The sequence below is a fragment of the Anguilla rostrata genome, chromosome 14, assembly GCF_018555375.3.
Source record: "Anguilla rostrata isolate EN2019 chromosome 14, ASM1855537v3, whole genome shotgun sequence".
NCBI classification, from domain to species: Eukaryota; Metazoa; Chordata; class Actinopteri; order Anguilliformes; family Anguillidae; genus Anguilla; species Anguilla rostrata.
This window is the reverse complement of record NC_057946.1, coordinates 26,489,017-26,506,026: the sequence shown is the minus strand read 5'-3', so window position 1 is coordinate 26,506,026 and position 17,010 is coordinate 26,489,017. Positions and strand designations below refer to the sequence as shown.

Sequence of the window (17,010 nt, the reverse complement as noted above, 5' to 3'; positions counted from 1 at the left end):
ACATAGCCTAAAAGTTTGTGTTACTCGCTTTTTGCTACGGCATATTTAGTCATGGGAGAAGTCATTAGTCATTTGGACAGGCTCGCTACCTGTGGGGGATACAGCGAGCGCAGCAACTTCCCATCAGCATTTATATGGAAATATTATTGCCTAGTACACTTCCGGAGCAGTCATATTTAAAAGCACAACGCATGTTATGGCGGCTGTAAATAAAAGTTCACCGTTATGCTACTCTGTTTCACCGAACGGAAAATGCACACTCCAGATCGGTTTCGCGATATATTTACGGACAATGATTTGACTGGTTTGCGGATTCAGAACATTACCCTCTGACGTTTTTTATAGCTTTCAAACTTTATTCATGGAATGTTACCTGCTGTGGATGCGCGTCCGTTGTGTAATGGTACTGTTCTTGCCTCATTGTCGTATTTGAAATAATGGTTGAAAAGCGTCCATCCCATGCAGCGCATGTGTAGCAGCAGTGCTGGTGAAGTTATATGAGGCGCAAGCGGAACGGGCAGTTGCATTGTGCTCCGTGCACAAATGCTCACGCATGGCCCATGATAAAAATTAATGTTTTCTGTTATGATGTTTTTATTTTCGGTTTATGCCACGATATATACTGTTGCATCCAGTTAAGTTAAAGGTGGCGATGTTGTGTGTCATGTATTTAATTTACAAATTTGTGATTTAAAACGACCTGTTTTAGAGCTTCTGATTGGGGCTTCTGAAAAGTGGTGGGTGGGGCTCGCACTTATGAAGGAAGGTGTCGTCTATAGGTGCCTGGACAGAGTGGGCGAGGACTGGAGCTGAGAAGACAGCTACTAGAATTTCTTTGTGAAAAAAGGATTACTGACCTCTGTACTGTAGTTGTTTTGTTTTGTTTTCCTTATCTTCTTCTGTCTTTTTCTTCTTGTGGGAGGGCTTTAAACTTATTTTATTTTGAAAATAGTTATGGCTATTCCACACAAGATAATGTAACTATTCCCCACATTTAACAATATTGCTGTCTGTTTTCTAAAGCTAAAAACTGAATACCTGTCTGAATACCTGTTTTCGCTATTTAAACTGCTACATAAAAAAACCTAAATTCACATTAAATCATGGCACTGTGGGTTTATTGAATGATACATCAAGTGGCAACAGGATTTTATGCTTGGGAAAACATAAGAAATTGGGTGTAAAGATGTAGGAGACTGTTACACTATTTTTTTTTTTCTCACAAAGGAAACGGATAAAAGGCGTTTACAAATAGTGAGAAAATGCTTGGCAAGAAAGCCAGGGAATTGCTGATTTCACAACCTTTCTTGAATGCTTTGTTGCACGTGATATCCCTGTGAAACCCGGCCTTGCCCTCAAAACAGCCTCTACTTCTCTGGCTTTTCATGAATTGTTTGTATTAATTTATTTACCTTTCAGTTCACCAGAACATGTCGGCGATTTCTAAAGTCTCTTTTACAAGAGACCAGGCCGAAAGTGCAGCATAGGTACCTAGCTTATATGCTTAAATTATTGAAACCGGTGCAGACTACAAAAAAACAAAATAATGCAAGAAGTGCAACAACACACAGGAAAAAATAAAACAACACAGTAAACACTAAATAATAAAGACAAAAGCGGTCTGACACCCTCCAGTGAGAATTCTGATTCATAAAGCCTTCGTAGAAACAGAATTACCTGCCATATATTGTACATACAGTATATAGACTTCCCGGAATATATAATTGTAACTATATTTCATAGAGATATTTTTTTAAATTATATTGTAATATCTGAAAGCAGCAATATTTTGTAATAATAATGATATATTTTATTAAATGCATTGCATTTGATTGTGCTTGCCACAAAGTCAATCCATAAAATGAAAATATACGTGAGTAAATATACCACCTGCTCCAAAAACAAAGAAATACATGGAACACATCCCATGTGATCACTAAAAATCAGTAAAGCAGAGCAGAGTAAAGTCTACCGTTCTGCTCAAGCCAACATAAAAACATGTTCATTTCCTGTTCAGGCAGATGGGGATATTACATCTACTCCACAAGAGCATATGAAAATATATACTTTAGCACAGCTGAACTGACATGTAGATGATAAGTTAACTGCACAGTAGAAGTCTCCCATCATGACACTGCAACATTAAAAGAGTAATCGTCCCACGTCCTCTTACCAACAGGAAGTGGAAGCAGGCACGCTTACCAAAGATAATAAAGCCAAAACAGAAAACGCATAATAATTCCTCCATCTCACTGATTCACAGTTTGTTTTTTTAACTTCTCTGTGTCAATTTCGGAACAATATGAGAACATTAAGGAAATGAAATCTGTGGCCAATGAGATTAAGAATAAATTGGACAGAGGTTGGTGAGTTTTTGGTCATCACTCCATCAGTCTGGAGGCTGAGACGGAAGCTTGGAAAAATCAGAAAACATAATTACCCTCATCTTTTTATGGAATGTTACCGACTATGCTCAGTCAAATCTAATTCACTAATTTCCTGAGAGAGTAATTGCTTGCTCCAATTTTTTTTTTTTTTGCTTGTTTTCTTCCTCTTTTTTATGTAATTTTCCATTCATTTTAATTTAATTGGATTTAATACAAGAAAATGAGCCGGTTTTTTGTCACAGACTAAGCCACAATCACTGAAGGACTAGTGCAGACGAACGCACAATGCAACAGGAAATGTATATTAACGGCTCGGGCCCATTCGCAATAACATTGGCCCCGCTTTCCTTTGCGCTGCTGAGAAAACCGCAAAAACCCTTCTTTCAGGCCTAAAACAATAAGCACAGAACCGTCCAGAACCACGGCGCAACTCACTTCCGCAGACACGTTTAGCGACACTGCTGCCATAAACAAGCACCACCTGCGCGCGCTACTAACGGCACCACTGCGCATCGCCTACTAAACGAAGCACCACCTGCGCGTGCGTCCTACTAACGAAGCACCACCTGCGCGTGCGTCCTACTAAACGAAGGACCACCTGCGCGTGCGTCCTACTAAACGAAGCACCACCTGCGCGTGCGTCCTACTAAACGAAGCACCACCTGCGCATGCGTCCCACAAAACGTCTCTCAAAGGTCGTCCGTGAGTGAGTGAGTGAGTGACCACAATTTTCCACGCATAGCCCACGGCGCCAGTTCCCGCGCGCCGTGGGAAAGAGAGAAAGACATCGGCGTTCCTGGTGAATAGGTGAATGGGTATTACGACCGGGTCAACAACAAAAAAAAGCTGACGAACCGAAAAGAGGTCGTCTTGGAGCAGCTGAAGCACGGCGTCATGGTGAAGCCCGCTCAGGTTCGTCCCGCGGTGCGGTCACGTGACGTCAGGGGCGGCATCACGCGACCAGTTTCCTCCGCTGTGATCTGAATGGCTCTCGGGCGAAGCTTATTAGAAGAGTTTAATAACGATTGACCCACGAGCTCAGACGATCAACACGGGAGCCCATCGCCCATGAAATGACCCACATAAGCCCTGTTCGCCGTAACCACCTAATTTTCTTCCTTAATTTTGCCTTTGTCTGACGCAATCCCGGAAGGAAGCCATCGCGCCGGCGAAGATAAACCCCTCGGCCAATTAGAGCCAGGCGTGATTATTCGCAGCGGAGATCGAGTCAGCGATGCCCTACATCCTCCGTGTTACGAAACAAATCCCGCACTTCCTCCGGCTGATGTTCCAGCTCCTTCACTTTACCGCCCTGAGTCAGAAGCAGAGCAGTGTGCATATGCGCCCAATACGTACCCTTCAAAAGCTGCTGCTCGAGCTCAGGGGGGTTGCAACACTGCATTTACTCACAGTGGTGGACATAAATCAATATATACTGTCAATAAACTATTATATTCCAAAATAAAAAATATGAACCAGACTTGTGATTTACTTATCGTTTTTAATGGTGACCGTTGTTGTTGGGACACACTTCTAATCTATTATTCTTATACACAGAAAGTGCCCTTGAGTGTAGTTTCCTCAAACTATTGAAATGACTATGGCAATGGTATTAAATTAGCTATATCTGGCCCATAAACCTGTAGCTTGTACATAATATTTCACTGGCTGTAAATGTTTGCCTAAGAGTTTTATTCTGCCTTTTGGCATTAACGTTAGTTATAAGGCTGTAAAAGAAATCCGTTTGGCAGAAAGCAAGCTAAATGATACATTTCACCGATGCATTTTAATTATCAGAGGCCGTATATTCAGGATGTGCGCCGAATTGAAAATGTTTTCCATTAGAAAAATTTGGCGTGCCATAAAAAAACATGCTTTATGAAAGCACAAACACTTGCAAACAAAACCCTCTGCCAGTGTCGATATGCTGCCCCCTGCCACACGCAGTCCGACCCACCAATCATTTAAACGGCTTTCTTCGGCGCGTTTTGAAATTCGGGACGGCTGCCGAGACGTTTGAGAAAAATACTCAATCTGTGAGGCAGGAAGTCCGGGGACCGGGGAGCTGGTGAAGCTTCCTTCATTAGCTTTTTTTATGGATCAGGGCAGCCCTCGAGGTTCCAATGATTTTACCCCTGGCTCCCAAATTGAAGGGAAGTGCTGAGTGGAGAGAGCAAGGGAACATCAGATAATGGATTGGGGCAGAGCTCTGGCGTTGCCTATATAGATATCATTCAATCTCCTCCAGGCATAACACTCAGCTCAAGGGCAGCCTAATCTCTCTCTCTCCCTCACTCTCTCCCCCCACTCTCTCTCTCTCTCTCTCTCTCTCTCTCCCTCACTCTCTCCCCCCACTCTCTCTCCCTCTCTCTCTCTCTCTCTCTTCTTCCTCTCCCTCTCTCACTCTCTCTGTTTCTCTCCCTCTCTCTATCCTTCTCTCCCCTCTCCCTCACTCTCTCTCCCTTTCTCTCTATTTCTCTCCCTCTCTTTCCCTCTCTCCATCTCTCTCTGTCTTCCTCTCTCTCTCACTATCTCTCTCTTCCTTTCTCTCTCTCCCTCCCTCCCCCTCTCCCTTTCTCTCTCCCTCTTTCTCTCTCTCTCTCTCTCCCTCCCTCCCTCGCTCTCTCTCAAATCATACAGTAGCTTTTTTATCGCTGTGCTGCGTTTCACTGCATCGCTGTCATCATAATTTTATATACTCTTCAATGTTTTGTATACTTAGGGGTCCCTCCAATTAAATTAACGCGCGTGTATTTCAAAGCGCGTTGCTTTACACCTGTTTTTTATTTAGCCGGAGGGAAATCACTTTGCATGATTGGGGAATTTAAAGCAGGCCCCTAATTCATATTAACTCCAAATGTTTTATGCTCGCTCTGTCACCCAAATGAACCTCAGTATTTATGGCCCTGGGAGAGAGAGCAGTGCCGCCTGAGTGTGAGGAAGAAATCATTTAAATAAGTCAGCCGGCTTCAATTCCCATTATTTGCCGACGGGGACAGCACTCACGACACACTCTCACCACGTCTACCTGAAACCCAGGTAATGCTTAACTGCTGTATGTGTAAATACGCAATCCATTTCTCTCCTGGAGAAACCGGTGCTGCATAACTCTGAATGAACGCAGCTCCATCCTACTGCCTATCGTATCAAAATACACCATAGATTTGCATATTCGCTCAATCCTGATTCGGATGTGCACTTGACGTGCCGTTTACACATTCGAATCGACGGGGGACCGAGAGAGAGTTAAAGCAAGTAAGAAAATGCTGTGTCCTGACATTATTTTGCGAGGTGTAAAACGAGATGACGGTAGACTTTGGAGAACAGCTATAAATCTAGTTCCTGTCAGCTCCTCTTCTGCTTTCATACTGAATTTTTCAAATCACTATTTTAGCACAAAAAAAAACAGTTTACTGTTTATCTCCTGTTTCACTGCATCAGCTGGCAGTTAATGAAGGTTTTGAGCAAACTGTGTCCTGCCCCTCCCAAGCCCCCCCCCCCCACCCCCTCACCCCCTCATAATGTGAAATGGATATCTATTACCACCTCCTGGCGCTGGCCTGGTGATTCCTCAAATGCCCTCCACATGTCACCCTCTTCCACATTAGGACTGAGCAATATCCTGCTATAAACGCGGGCTTGTTCTCTTCTCACTAATTGTGGAACGGGACCAGGAGCAGAACAATGCGTGGCAGACTTAAGGTCTTCCACTGGCATCGTTTGACGAATCATGAGGTGGAAAAAAAACAGTTTTGCCCCGATACGGGTATTTGTGCTTTCGCTTCTTAGTCCCCGTTGTTTCTTGTGTTAAAGCGTCTCGGTGTTTGTGTGCAAAGAACAAGCGATCTGCGGCCGCTTCGCGTCGGTTAGTCTGACGCCCCGGTTTAACAGAGTAAATTTCTCCGCATTTCACCGGAAACGTTAGCCAGTGAAAGAGCTCCATTTAGTTGCCATGAATAATTCTTTAGAAAAAAAAGATCTAATGGATTCCTTCAGCATATAAACCCCTTTCACAATTTGAGTTTTTCCTTATTCTCTTTGTAAGCGATGGGGTTCCGTGCTAACGCTGTCAAGTGTGCGAAAGCCCAACATCTATTTCAGACATTTTCCTCGTACGGATCTTGCTGGCGGAACGACTCAAGCTCCCAGTCGGAGTTAACAGACCTGCGCTGGGTGTCAGCACACGCATTAAAGTCCTGCTGGTCATCCGGGATACGGCCTGTAGCCAACCTGGGCGAACCGACGAAAAAAATATCAAAAGAAAAATACGTAAATCCGATATCCTGAAAGAACAGCACGGCCACGGTTGACTTTGCGTGCCGTATCGTTTTTTTTTTTTTTTTTAAAGACGAAGAATTATATAAACTCCGGCCGTAGTGGAGTAAATCCCATGCGGGGAAAACATCAGCGAAAATAGATAGATGATGCAGTGCGGTCATAACGCAGCCAGTGTAGAGTTATTAATCATGCCGGTCTAAAGAAATTCAGGGGTCCCTCAGCGGTATGCTAAAGTGAGCAAAATGTCCAGGAACCGCAGTTTCCTGAGTAGACCTACGCCGTGATGGAGAAAACACTGCAAGGTCAGGCCTGGGGGGGGGGCGGGGTTCGCGTCTGGAGACATCCACCGAGCCCCAGAGCGCTAGGCCGACAGCTGGACATTTCAATTACATAGCCAGCAAAAATTTGCCGATCTCTAGACCTTTTCGAAAAAGAAAAAAAAAATGTCGAGTTTGAGACCTATAATGAAACAGGCGAATTAAAATACATTAGCTGAACACCAAACCTCGTTTTGAACCTGAGCTATGTAGCGCGCGGAAAATTCCCACTTCAGTCGATTGCGTTCGCTAAGCCGTGGCCTGCAGATCGACGACAGCCAGCGATCCCGTTCGTTCGCTCGCGTACAGATGGGAACGGAGGTGTCGACCGGGGCCTTATCGAACGGCGCTATTTGTAGCTATCGGACCCTTCGGAGATAGAAACGAGCGAAATTCGGTCGAAAGCTCGCGCGGCTGTTCGGAAAGGCCTCGTTCGGGCCTCGTCAGCGGAATCTCCGCTGCGTTTGCCCGCGCTGCGGTTACACGTCGAGCGTTTCCCGGGTGACGGCTGGCCCTACACCCAGAAGCAGAGCGTCTCTCATACGCAGTCCGCTACACAGCCTGCCGCAGCCAGCTTCTTATTCTCCAGCTTACAGTGTCTCGGATTGGTCAGTTAACGTCAGGCTAATCTTTCCAGACAGGAATAGAGACCGTGCCACAAACAGTGAAACGTTACTTCCAATCCCGATCAAGCAATCAGTGGCAATAATTTAGAGGCCTCAGAGGTGGGAGGGCAGGAGGGGGGTGGCCAATCACTGAAAAATTTGGGAATATTTTATATATAGTTGTAATTTAGAAATACTGTTATCATCCATTTATGGGCTAACTGCTACTGTTTGTGTATTTAACTGCCACTGTTTGTGTAATTAAGCAAATACAACATTAATCAAGCAGGTTAACTACATCAGTTAAACAATTATACTACTACAGGCCACCCAGAGGGAGAAAAAACATTTTGAATGTATTTAAAATATATATATATTTATATAACTTGTAACATAATCAGAGTTCGATTTACTCCTGAAACTCAAAATTACATTTTCACAAATGGGCTAGAATGATAGAATGACATTTACAAAATCAAAACATCTGTCTGACGGTCTTTTTCACCATCTCCATGAATAATTGCCAAACTCATTGGGGAGATCTGAAATCCAATTAATTTTTTTATTCTTTTTTGTCAGAAATTTTTTTTTATCTTTGTTCACTACGTTTAGTTAGAAAATGGGACTCCTTTGTTTATGTAAACCAACCACCACATTTGCATGAAAAACAAAAAAAATAAAAAACAGGAAATGAAATAAATGTTTACAGTTAATTTACCCGCTAAAAATGCAGCAAATGCAGCAAATATAAAAATATGAAAACTGAAAATAAGTGGAAGCCAATCGAGTCCAGCGCAGTCCGATTACAAACGTCTCAGTGAAATATTAAAATTATTCAATAATTAATGAAGTTGTTACTATTACTGGAAGCAGTAACATTATTTTGAAAAAAACTAAAGCTGCTGAAATACAAGGAATTTAAATATATACCAGTAAATTGATATCATAGACAATGATGATAATTATAGGTTATACTTTGATCACTGTGTGTCCATTGTGTTTGGTGAGAACAATAGTCTTCCTGAATCTGTTCTGCTCATTGTGTTGTTTACAGCTTATTGCAACACATGAGATTTTGAAAAAGACACAAGTATAATGGTCATAGGGCAGCAGTGTAGTATAATGGGTAAGGAGCTGGTCTTGAAACCTAAAGGTTACAGGTTCGCTTCCTGGGTAGCACACTGCCGTTGTAAGGTACTTACAAGGTACTTAACCTGCATTGTTTCAGTATACATCCAGCTGTATAAATGGATGCAAAGTAAATGCTATATAAAAAGTTGTGTAAATCGCTGTGCATTAGAGTGTCTGCTAAATGCCTGTAATGTAATGCAATGCCATTCCATGTCCATGAAACCATTTTATAACTTTACATAAAGCATTAAAAAGGTGAATTCTGTTTCTATTTGTGATAATTATATTCAAATGTTTAAATCTGCCGTGGCTTAAAGACACAAATATTTACATCTGACTTCATCGGTATTGACTTAATTACTTCTGAAGTTTATTTAAGTGGATTAATTTACATTTGCAAACAAGATATCATTCAAAGGCAGGCCTGGTGCACCTACCAATGCACAGCATATGGAAACCATGCTTATCTGTGCTAGATTGTATTAATGGTATTAAAACAATAGGTATTGGACAGATGGAATCAGGCAAACAGATTGTTTGGACAGAAGCTTGCTCGCCCTTTTAAACAGCTCTGACCTCCAGCAGCGGGATTTTCAGGCTCCATTTTTATCCAGCTTCCTGTATTTGCAGTCCTTACGAGTGCAATGCTGGCCCTTATGAGTACTGGTTTGACTGAATCGGAAGAAACTAAAGTCCTTGTTTGATTGAATTGTGTTTGCCCTAAATGCGGCTAAGTGTGTTTGATCGAATCAAGGGGTTGATAACCGCAGCCACAGCCAATTTAAGTCAATAACATCGCTGGTACAGGAGCCCCACTGAGCACCCAGTACAATTATTATAATTTAGTTTTCATACGCCAGGACACAGTCAGTGTGCCTAACAAACAGAAATGAGTTGAACTACAGCCAGCATTTGCTCCAAACAAGCCTATATATGTCAGCCTGTTGCTGTCCTTTCCAACAGAACGGTGCATGCACTGTGTTTACAAACCTTATTAAGAGCATATTAAGTTTGTTCATAACCGTATTTAGGCCGTCAATGAAAAAGGCCTTGCAGAACTTGCTTTCAACACGCTTCGGTGGAGAGCCCAACTGAGAAGGCTCTCGCCAAATTCCCAGCAGGCAATTCAGCTCTAGTTAAGGGAAACTGGGGGGAGAAAAACACGAATGTATTTAGGGTTCTGGTTTAAGAGGAGCGTGAGGCCCCTATCTCAGTCGAGGATCACCTCTTTCCCACTCGCTGATGTGTTAGAGCACACGCTATCAACGCAGGCACTGCCAATAATCCGAACCCCCGTGTAGATTAAATAAAACGAAACGCGGCGCTTTGGTTTGTTAGCGCGATTCGCGGAGCTCGGGCGAAAGGAGCAGAAAGCCCTCTTCCGAGCGGCCCTGTCCGTTCAGCCCCACTTGATTTATTTATTCATTTCCTTTTTCCCTTTTAATGGAAATATAAAAGCCCACATTGATTACTGTTTAAGGATCAGCAGTTAATACATTAAAAGGCCACGGAAGCAGGGAAAATATATAGCTTCTCCGTATCAACGTTTCTTGCGATTATTATTCCTGTGATTATATTTGTCACGGAATTCCCCGAGGACTTCTCCGGACGGCGTGACTGCAGCTGAATGAAAAAGACCTGCCGTTGTCAGATCTTTCACGAGTGTGGCGATGGCTGTTGTCACACACGTTCTTTCGCATTTGTTGGGGTCTTTGTTCCTGCGTTTTAATCCATCATTATTAAATCACTTTGAGGAGGACAAAAAAATTAGCAAACAAGGAAACAAGCATGCGATGTAGGCCACAAGCAGTCCGGTGCCCGCTGACAATGCATTCATACTTGGTTTGATATCATTAATAATTCATGTTTATTGCGTTTGATTCCCCCGCTGTGAACCCATGTCTCCTAATAGCCACCTGTCTGCACTCTCTAATGCAGGTTTCACTGAGGGGTTAAAAGGCGCATTCATAGATCTCATACAGCCTGGGAATTGTAGTTCTGAGGGAAAACCAAACCTTCAAAGGTTCTTCAGAGAAAGGCGGCTTATTCAAAAAAAACGCTTTGATCAACCAGTTAGAAATATAATTTCCTTTGGTTCAAGCAGAATACTAGCAAGCTGCATTACTAAGTACTAAATATTACTACTAGTACTAAATATTCAGCAGTACCTGGGAGAACTACACTCTGAGCTCAACTAAAGATAAAACTCCTTTTATGTTCTGTTCATATTCGATGGGGTTTGATGCCCAACGTCCCAGAGATAACGACAAATTAAAAAGCTTGAATCAAATATTGTGAAAAGGTCCACTACGATCATAAGACTCAGACCTGCACCCTACTACAGTCATGCCATTCATGACATCACGTTTTAGGGGCTGTCATGTGACTCATCCAGGAGAGGCGGAGAGTATCGACTAACCCTGTAGCGCGGCATTGATTTGTGACCGTGCCAGTGCCGACCGTGGCCAGCAGCCCCAGGAGGGGGTGGGGGGGGCTTCACTCAGCAGGGTTTCCGCCAAAACGACGGCCCCCTTCAGGTCAATTGAGAGCCTGCAGTCTGACTGCCCCAGCTGCGCATGCAGCGTACTCCCCAACTGCGCAGTTCAGCAGGCGTAGTGTAAAATGACAAGAAATTAAAAAAATACAGTGCCTGGCAGCCTGCACATCCTAATCCCTACTTAATCTCATAATCCCAAATTAATCTCATAATCCCAAATTAGGAGGAAATAATGAGGATAAGAATGTTAAAAGTTTTTTTTAAATGATCACGCATTTCAGAACTGGGCAAGTAAGCACAGTTTCGTTACTAATGCGTATCGTCCTCTCGACCGAAAGCACACACTGTCTCGTTTTGACTACGAAAATGAAAATGAAAACAGAAAAAAAAGACATTTTAATAATTTACAAACGATTCATTAAACCTGAGAGGTTGTTTTGAGAAATAATGTGTTTACAGTACAATAACAAAATGGAAAATCCCTGGGGATGTACAGAAACGAAACGAACGATCATGTGATCCAGTTGTCTGCTGTATGTTATCAGTTCAGTCATGGTCCTTTTCAAATAAACATTCATTTTTTAAACATAGCTATCATATGGTTGTATAAAGGGTGTAAAAAAAGATTCTATAGGGAGATACGTATATTGCTTTATTAGATCATATTTAATTATCATTTAATAATGATGCCACAGCACCATTTTAAACAGGCCCCTACCCTAAAAATGTATTTTTATTTATTTCATTTTTATTTCATTTATTTTATTATTTCATTTTACTGACATTGCGTGCATACAATGTAATTATTTTATTTTAAAAATTATGTGTACGCATAAATGGTTTGCATGCGTAAAAGTAAGTGCATATTTCCCCAACATACCAAACAGTTTTAATTAGTTTTCTCAAGGGGAATGCTGACAGAATCAGTGTAAAGGCGCACATGTTCCATTGAAAATAGCTAAATAAACCCTACAAAGCAAATCTGTGGAATGTTTATGGATTGTGATCCATTGCTTGCTTGTTCAGTTCGGTAGTTTTCGAGAGACGAAAGACGATCTCGATACTCAGACACCAGCTTTCAATTTGTAGAATTTGTGTATGTAAGGGCGGGGAACATCAGTCCAATCGTTTCTCTGTGATCAGCCTAAATTCTGACATCTGTTTAAGGCTGTTTATCCAAGAGGTAAGTATGTTAAGGGAAATATTATGCTAGCTTTATTTTACCTTTCTCCTGTTTAAATGAAAAACATTGCGGAGGAATGTGCAAGGTGAAAGGACCGGGCACGGTCCTTAGGGTACAGGAGTTAGTCGCACCTCTGAAATAAAAGCCCTATTCCTCATTCAGACACAAAGAGAAATGTTAGTGAAATCTTCCACAGCGCTCACTGAGAACAACTTGCTTCTGAACTCGTATGCCATCGCACTAATCTGACAGTGTAAGATCCGTGCGCACACAGGACGAACATCATGTCACCACAGTTCACCACATACTTAACAAGAGTCCAGATCATAGATGAATGTTCATATCGTTCGACAGGTAATGAAACCTGTGATTCTATTGGCTCGTTTTCGCTGTTGGACAAAGACCGTAAAACGACTGACAGGACAACTGCAAAAGGGGGGGGGGGGGTCGCGTGCCCAAAGTGGTACCATGTGGAAACGCGAACGCGACCGAACAAAGGAAAGCTGTCATTCACAAAAGGAGCCGTCCCACACCTTTCCGGACCCCGGTCTTTTCTGCCGCGTCGCACGGACCGCCAATCGCTCAGAGGCAACGGCCTCGCCGCCGTTTGATGTCCGTGTTTACACTGTGAGATAAGTGAGGCTCCCTCTCCAGCTCCGAAGGGAGGGATGAGGAGCCCGAAGCGGCTCGGGAGACGGGCACGGCGTCCGCTCCCTCCCCCCCCAACCAATCCCCCCACCCCCCTCGCCCTCCGAGCGGAAGACAAACAGGGAGCCGAGAGCAGCTCTGGGGGAAAGAGAGAGAGAGAGAGAGAGATGGAGGGAGAGAGAGATGGAGATGGGCAACATCGATGCGATAAGAAAGGAAAAAAAGACAGGGCAGAGACGCAGAAAAAGAGGACCCCGGAGGAGGAGGAGAGGGGGGTGGAAGGGGATTTCCACTAAAACTAATTAATCGGGAGATGATAATAGGCTCGGCGCTGGAGCGCTGACACGGGGTCACCCCTCCTCTGACCCCCGGCTTCGCAGCAGCGCTCTTTCGGGAAAGACAACAGATAACAGAATCTTTAAAGGTAATTGTCTGGCCAGTGTCAGCTCTTTCAAAGCATTCCTCCGTTCCCACTCCTCCTCTCTCTCTCTCTCTCTCTCTCTCTCTCTGTCTCTCTCTCTCTCTCTCTCTGTCTCCTCTCCCTCTCCGTTCCCACTCCTGTCTCTCTCTCTCTCTCTCTCTCTCTCTGTCTCCTCTCCCTCTCCGTTCCCACTCCTGTCTCTCTCTCTCTCTCTCTCTCTCTCTCTCTCTCTCTCTGTCTCCTCTCCCTCTCCGTTCCCCACTTCTCTACTCCTCTCTTTTCTTTTGCGAGTGGCCACTTTGTGTCGGCAGAGGCATGAATTGCATTTTCGAGGCACTTGGGCAGAGTGCATCCCTCCACCGTCCGAGCGCATTTATACCGGATGAGCATTAGCCCGCCGCTACGGCGTTGCCCATTCCCGGCAGAGAGAGAGAGAGAGAGACAGAGAGAGAGAGAGAGAGACAGAAGAGAGAGAGAGAACAGAGAGAGAGAGAAAGAGAGAGAGAAAAATAAAGAGAGAGAGAGAGAGACAGAGAAGAGAGAAGAGAAGAAGACATACCTGAAGGATGGATACGCCGTTACAGATGCGGCGTCCAACAGGAGGGAAAAAAACAAAGAAAAAACAAAAGGCAAATTAAAGAAGACAACAGCAAGTCACTCTCGCTGCACATCTCCCAGCGCCACACACACACACACACACACACACACACACACACAGACACAGACACACACACACACACACACACACACAAATAGATTCAGCTCATCCTTCTTATGATAAACCTCCCGTCACTTTCCTCCTACATAAGACAATCCCAGCAAGAAAGACAAAAATAAGAACAGGGTTAGACCCCCCGGGTACTCACTTAAAAAGCTTTGGCCCGCTCCTCTCTCTCGCTAGCGTCCTCCTCGCGGTGGCTATTTTTTTTTGTACGCGCGCGTGTGTGTCTGCGTGCGCGAAGGGGGGGAAAAAAAAAAGGTTCCAGCCAAGAAAAGTTGCACGTGCGGTGGCCGACTAACGCTAGCTGCGCCTGCTCCACCAGCGGCTGGCTCTGCACTGGCTGAGGGGGAACTAAAGCACTTTTAAACTCGCACGAGCACGCCATGTGACCAGCCCCAGCCGTCAGAGGAGATTCAGGAGCGCGTTAGCAGCTCAGCGTGTCCACAGTGCACCCCCTAGCCACTGTTTAGGGTACTGAACCCACACACACACACACACACACACACATTTCACACACACACTGGGGGATGTGTGACAGATGGGTATGAGCGATTTAGTCATTTCATATATTGAATTTATTCTGCAAAGGTCAGCATATTCGTTTTCATGTTTTTTCGGAGGTGTTTTTTTTTCTTTTTTGCACAGAGCCGTAAGAGAGCACACGGACATTTTAGGCATAATTGCACGGTGCCGGGTGTTAAAGATTCATTTCTGACAGCTTATAGTTTTTCCCCTGGTATTTTAATGTAATTGCCTTTTTTTCATTGTTACAAGGAGACTACATAAAATATTAATCCAATATGAATACAATTTCACAGTACGGCAAAAAAATGAATAAATAAAATAATGTGGTGAAATAAAGGAAATATGTAAACATTATGCTTGCATCCTTCCCATAGACATACTGAATGAAATAGTAATGACTATAGTATTATTTTCCGAAACATTCCACTCATCAACAGACAATAGCATCGGTGGAAATTGAACATTTTTCCTGGTTCGCTGGACACCGACTCACTGATTAACAAGGAATTATATTTGGGCTACATGATGGTTATTTGGGTAAATCTCCATTTCACCCATTGGGAAGAGCCATTTTTAACTACTTACACATTTAAACAGGATGATAAAAATTATAAACACTTATAGACACTGTTTTTGCTGCCCCCCATGCCAATAAAAATGGTATCTTAAAGAGTAAAATACAATATATATGTTGTCCTGTTTGACTAATTTCCCATTTATTTGTTTATTTATTTATTTATTTGGTCATTTATTGGGATTCTGGAATTGAAATGTCACCAGCTTTAAATTAAAAGGCTATAGGATTTTACTATGTCTTTTGCAGTGAATTTAGTTTTAACAGCTGCATTGTATATTTAAACCTGTGCCTAAGGGTTTTTTGTATTTTTTTGTATTTTATTTGATCACTTCTGGTGTGATTCTTTATCCTCTATTGTATTCATTTACCCTATTGGTGATTACTAATAAGTAATCATCTATTTAAAAGTATTTACAGTGCAGTCCGTAAATATTTGGACAGCAACACAATTTTTGTTCATTTGCCTCTGTAGGTTGGATTTGATGTGAAACAGTGAATATGAAGTTAAATTGCAGGCTGTCAGCTTTAGTCTGAGAGCATTTACATCCATATCAGGTCAACCATATAGGAATTGCAGCAAATGTTATACATAGATCCCCCATTTTAGGCGAGCAAATGTATTTGGGCAATTATTAGCGTCTTGGCCAGCTGTATGTGGTTGCATCATTAGTTCATGCAGAAGAAAGCTAGGTAAGGATTCTAGGTGAGGCATTTCTTTTTTTGGCGGGGGGTGGGGGGGGTGGGCAACTGAGACCCAATGTGCCAGACCCAGACCCGAGGGAGACCCACGATACAGAGTGCAACTAATCTGTGACCAAATAAATTGGTGGGAGAGCCCTGAAAATTCAAAAATGAGAATAAATCGCCCAGGGACATAGCCAAAACATTGGGTGTGTCAAAATCAAAATCTCTTTACATTGCTGAGAAGCAAGAATACACCTGGCAGGACCGCTGTAGTGGATGGCCGAAGGATACAAACAGACCAAAAAAAGGGAAGACTACACCAGCATAACCCCAGAGGGTTAGCCACAAGACGCCGTTATACTGTACTGTTACAGATATGGAACAAACTCTTATGGACAGATGAGACAGATATTAAGCTGTACCGAAGTGACGGAAAGAGCAGTGTTGGGAGAAATAAAGAAACTGCTCAGGATCCAGACGCATATCATCTCATCTGTGAAACATGGTAGAGGCAGTGCTATGGCCGCCACTGGAACTGGCTCACTTATCTTTATTGAGGATGTAGGACTGCTGACAGGGGCGTCAGGATGGATTCTAAACTACACAAACACCTCATTGGCTCAGATCAAATACCTCAAAAAATGAATTTTAACGACCCTTTATCTTGCAGCAGGTCGACGACCCAAAACACACTGCTAAAGCAAATGCAGCAAACGTATTTTTTCAGGGCCAAAAAAGTGGAATGTCCCTGACTGGCCAAGACAATCACCTGACCTGAATCCAAATTAACATGCAGTTCACTGGCTGAAGACAAGTGTGAGGGCAAAAATCCACAAAAACAAACAGGAACTGAAGATGGCTGCAGTACAGGCCTGGCAGAGCATCACCAGGGAAGATACCCACCATCTGGTGATATCTCTGTGTCACAGACTTCAGGCAGCCATCAGCTGAAAAAGATTTTTAACCAAGTAGTAAATATGACAGCTTTATTTAAGACTATGTAAATTTGTCTAATTACTGTTGGTCCCCTTAAAAG

The 17,010-nt window shown here is 43.2% G+C and overlaps 1 protein-coding gene across 2 annotated transcripts in view; it reads right to left on the bottom strand.

The window, feature by feature from the left end:
* Positions 1-14,534, bottom strand: part of cntfr (ciliary neurotrophic factor receptor) — a 185,078-nt gene extending 170,544 nt beyond the window's left edge. The window contains exon 1 of one of the 2 annotated variants that reach the window (XM_064308253.1): positions 14,334-14,534. Coding sequence is in view for 1 of the 2 variants with exons in the window: in XM_064308252.1 (XP_064164322.1) it covers positions 374-421 (48 nt within the window). In the remaining variant the exon portion in view is untranslated. Of the gene's footprint in view, positions 1-373; positions 555-14,333 lie in introns of those variants that run through there. The other variant, XM_064308252.1, reaches the window with a different exon arrangement.
* Positions 14,535-17,010: the final 2,476 nt, after the last annotated feature.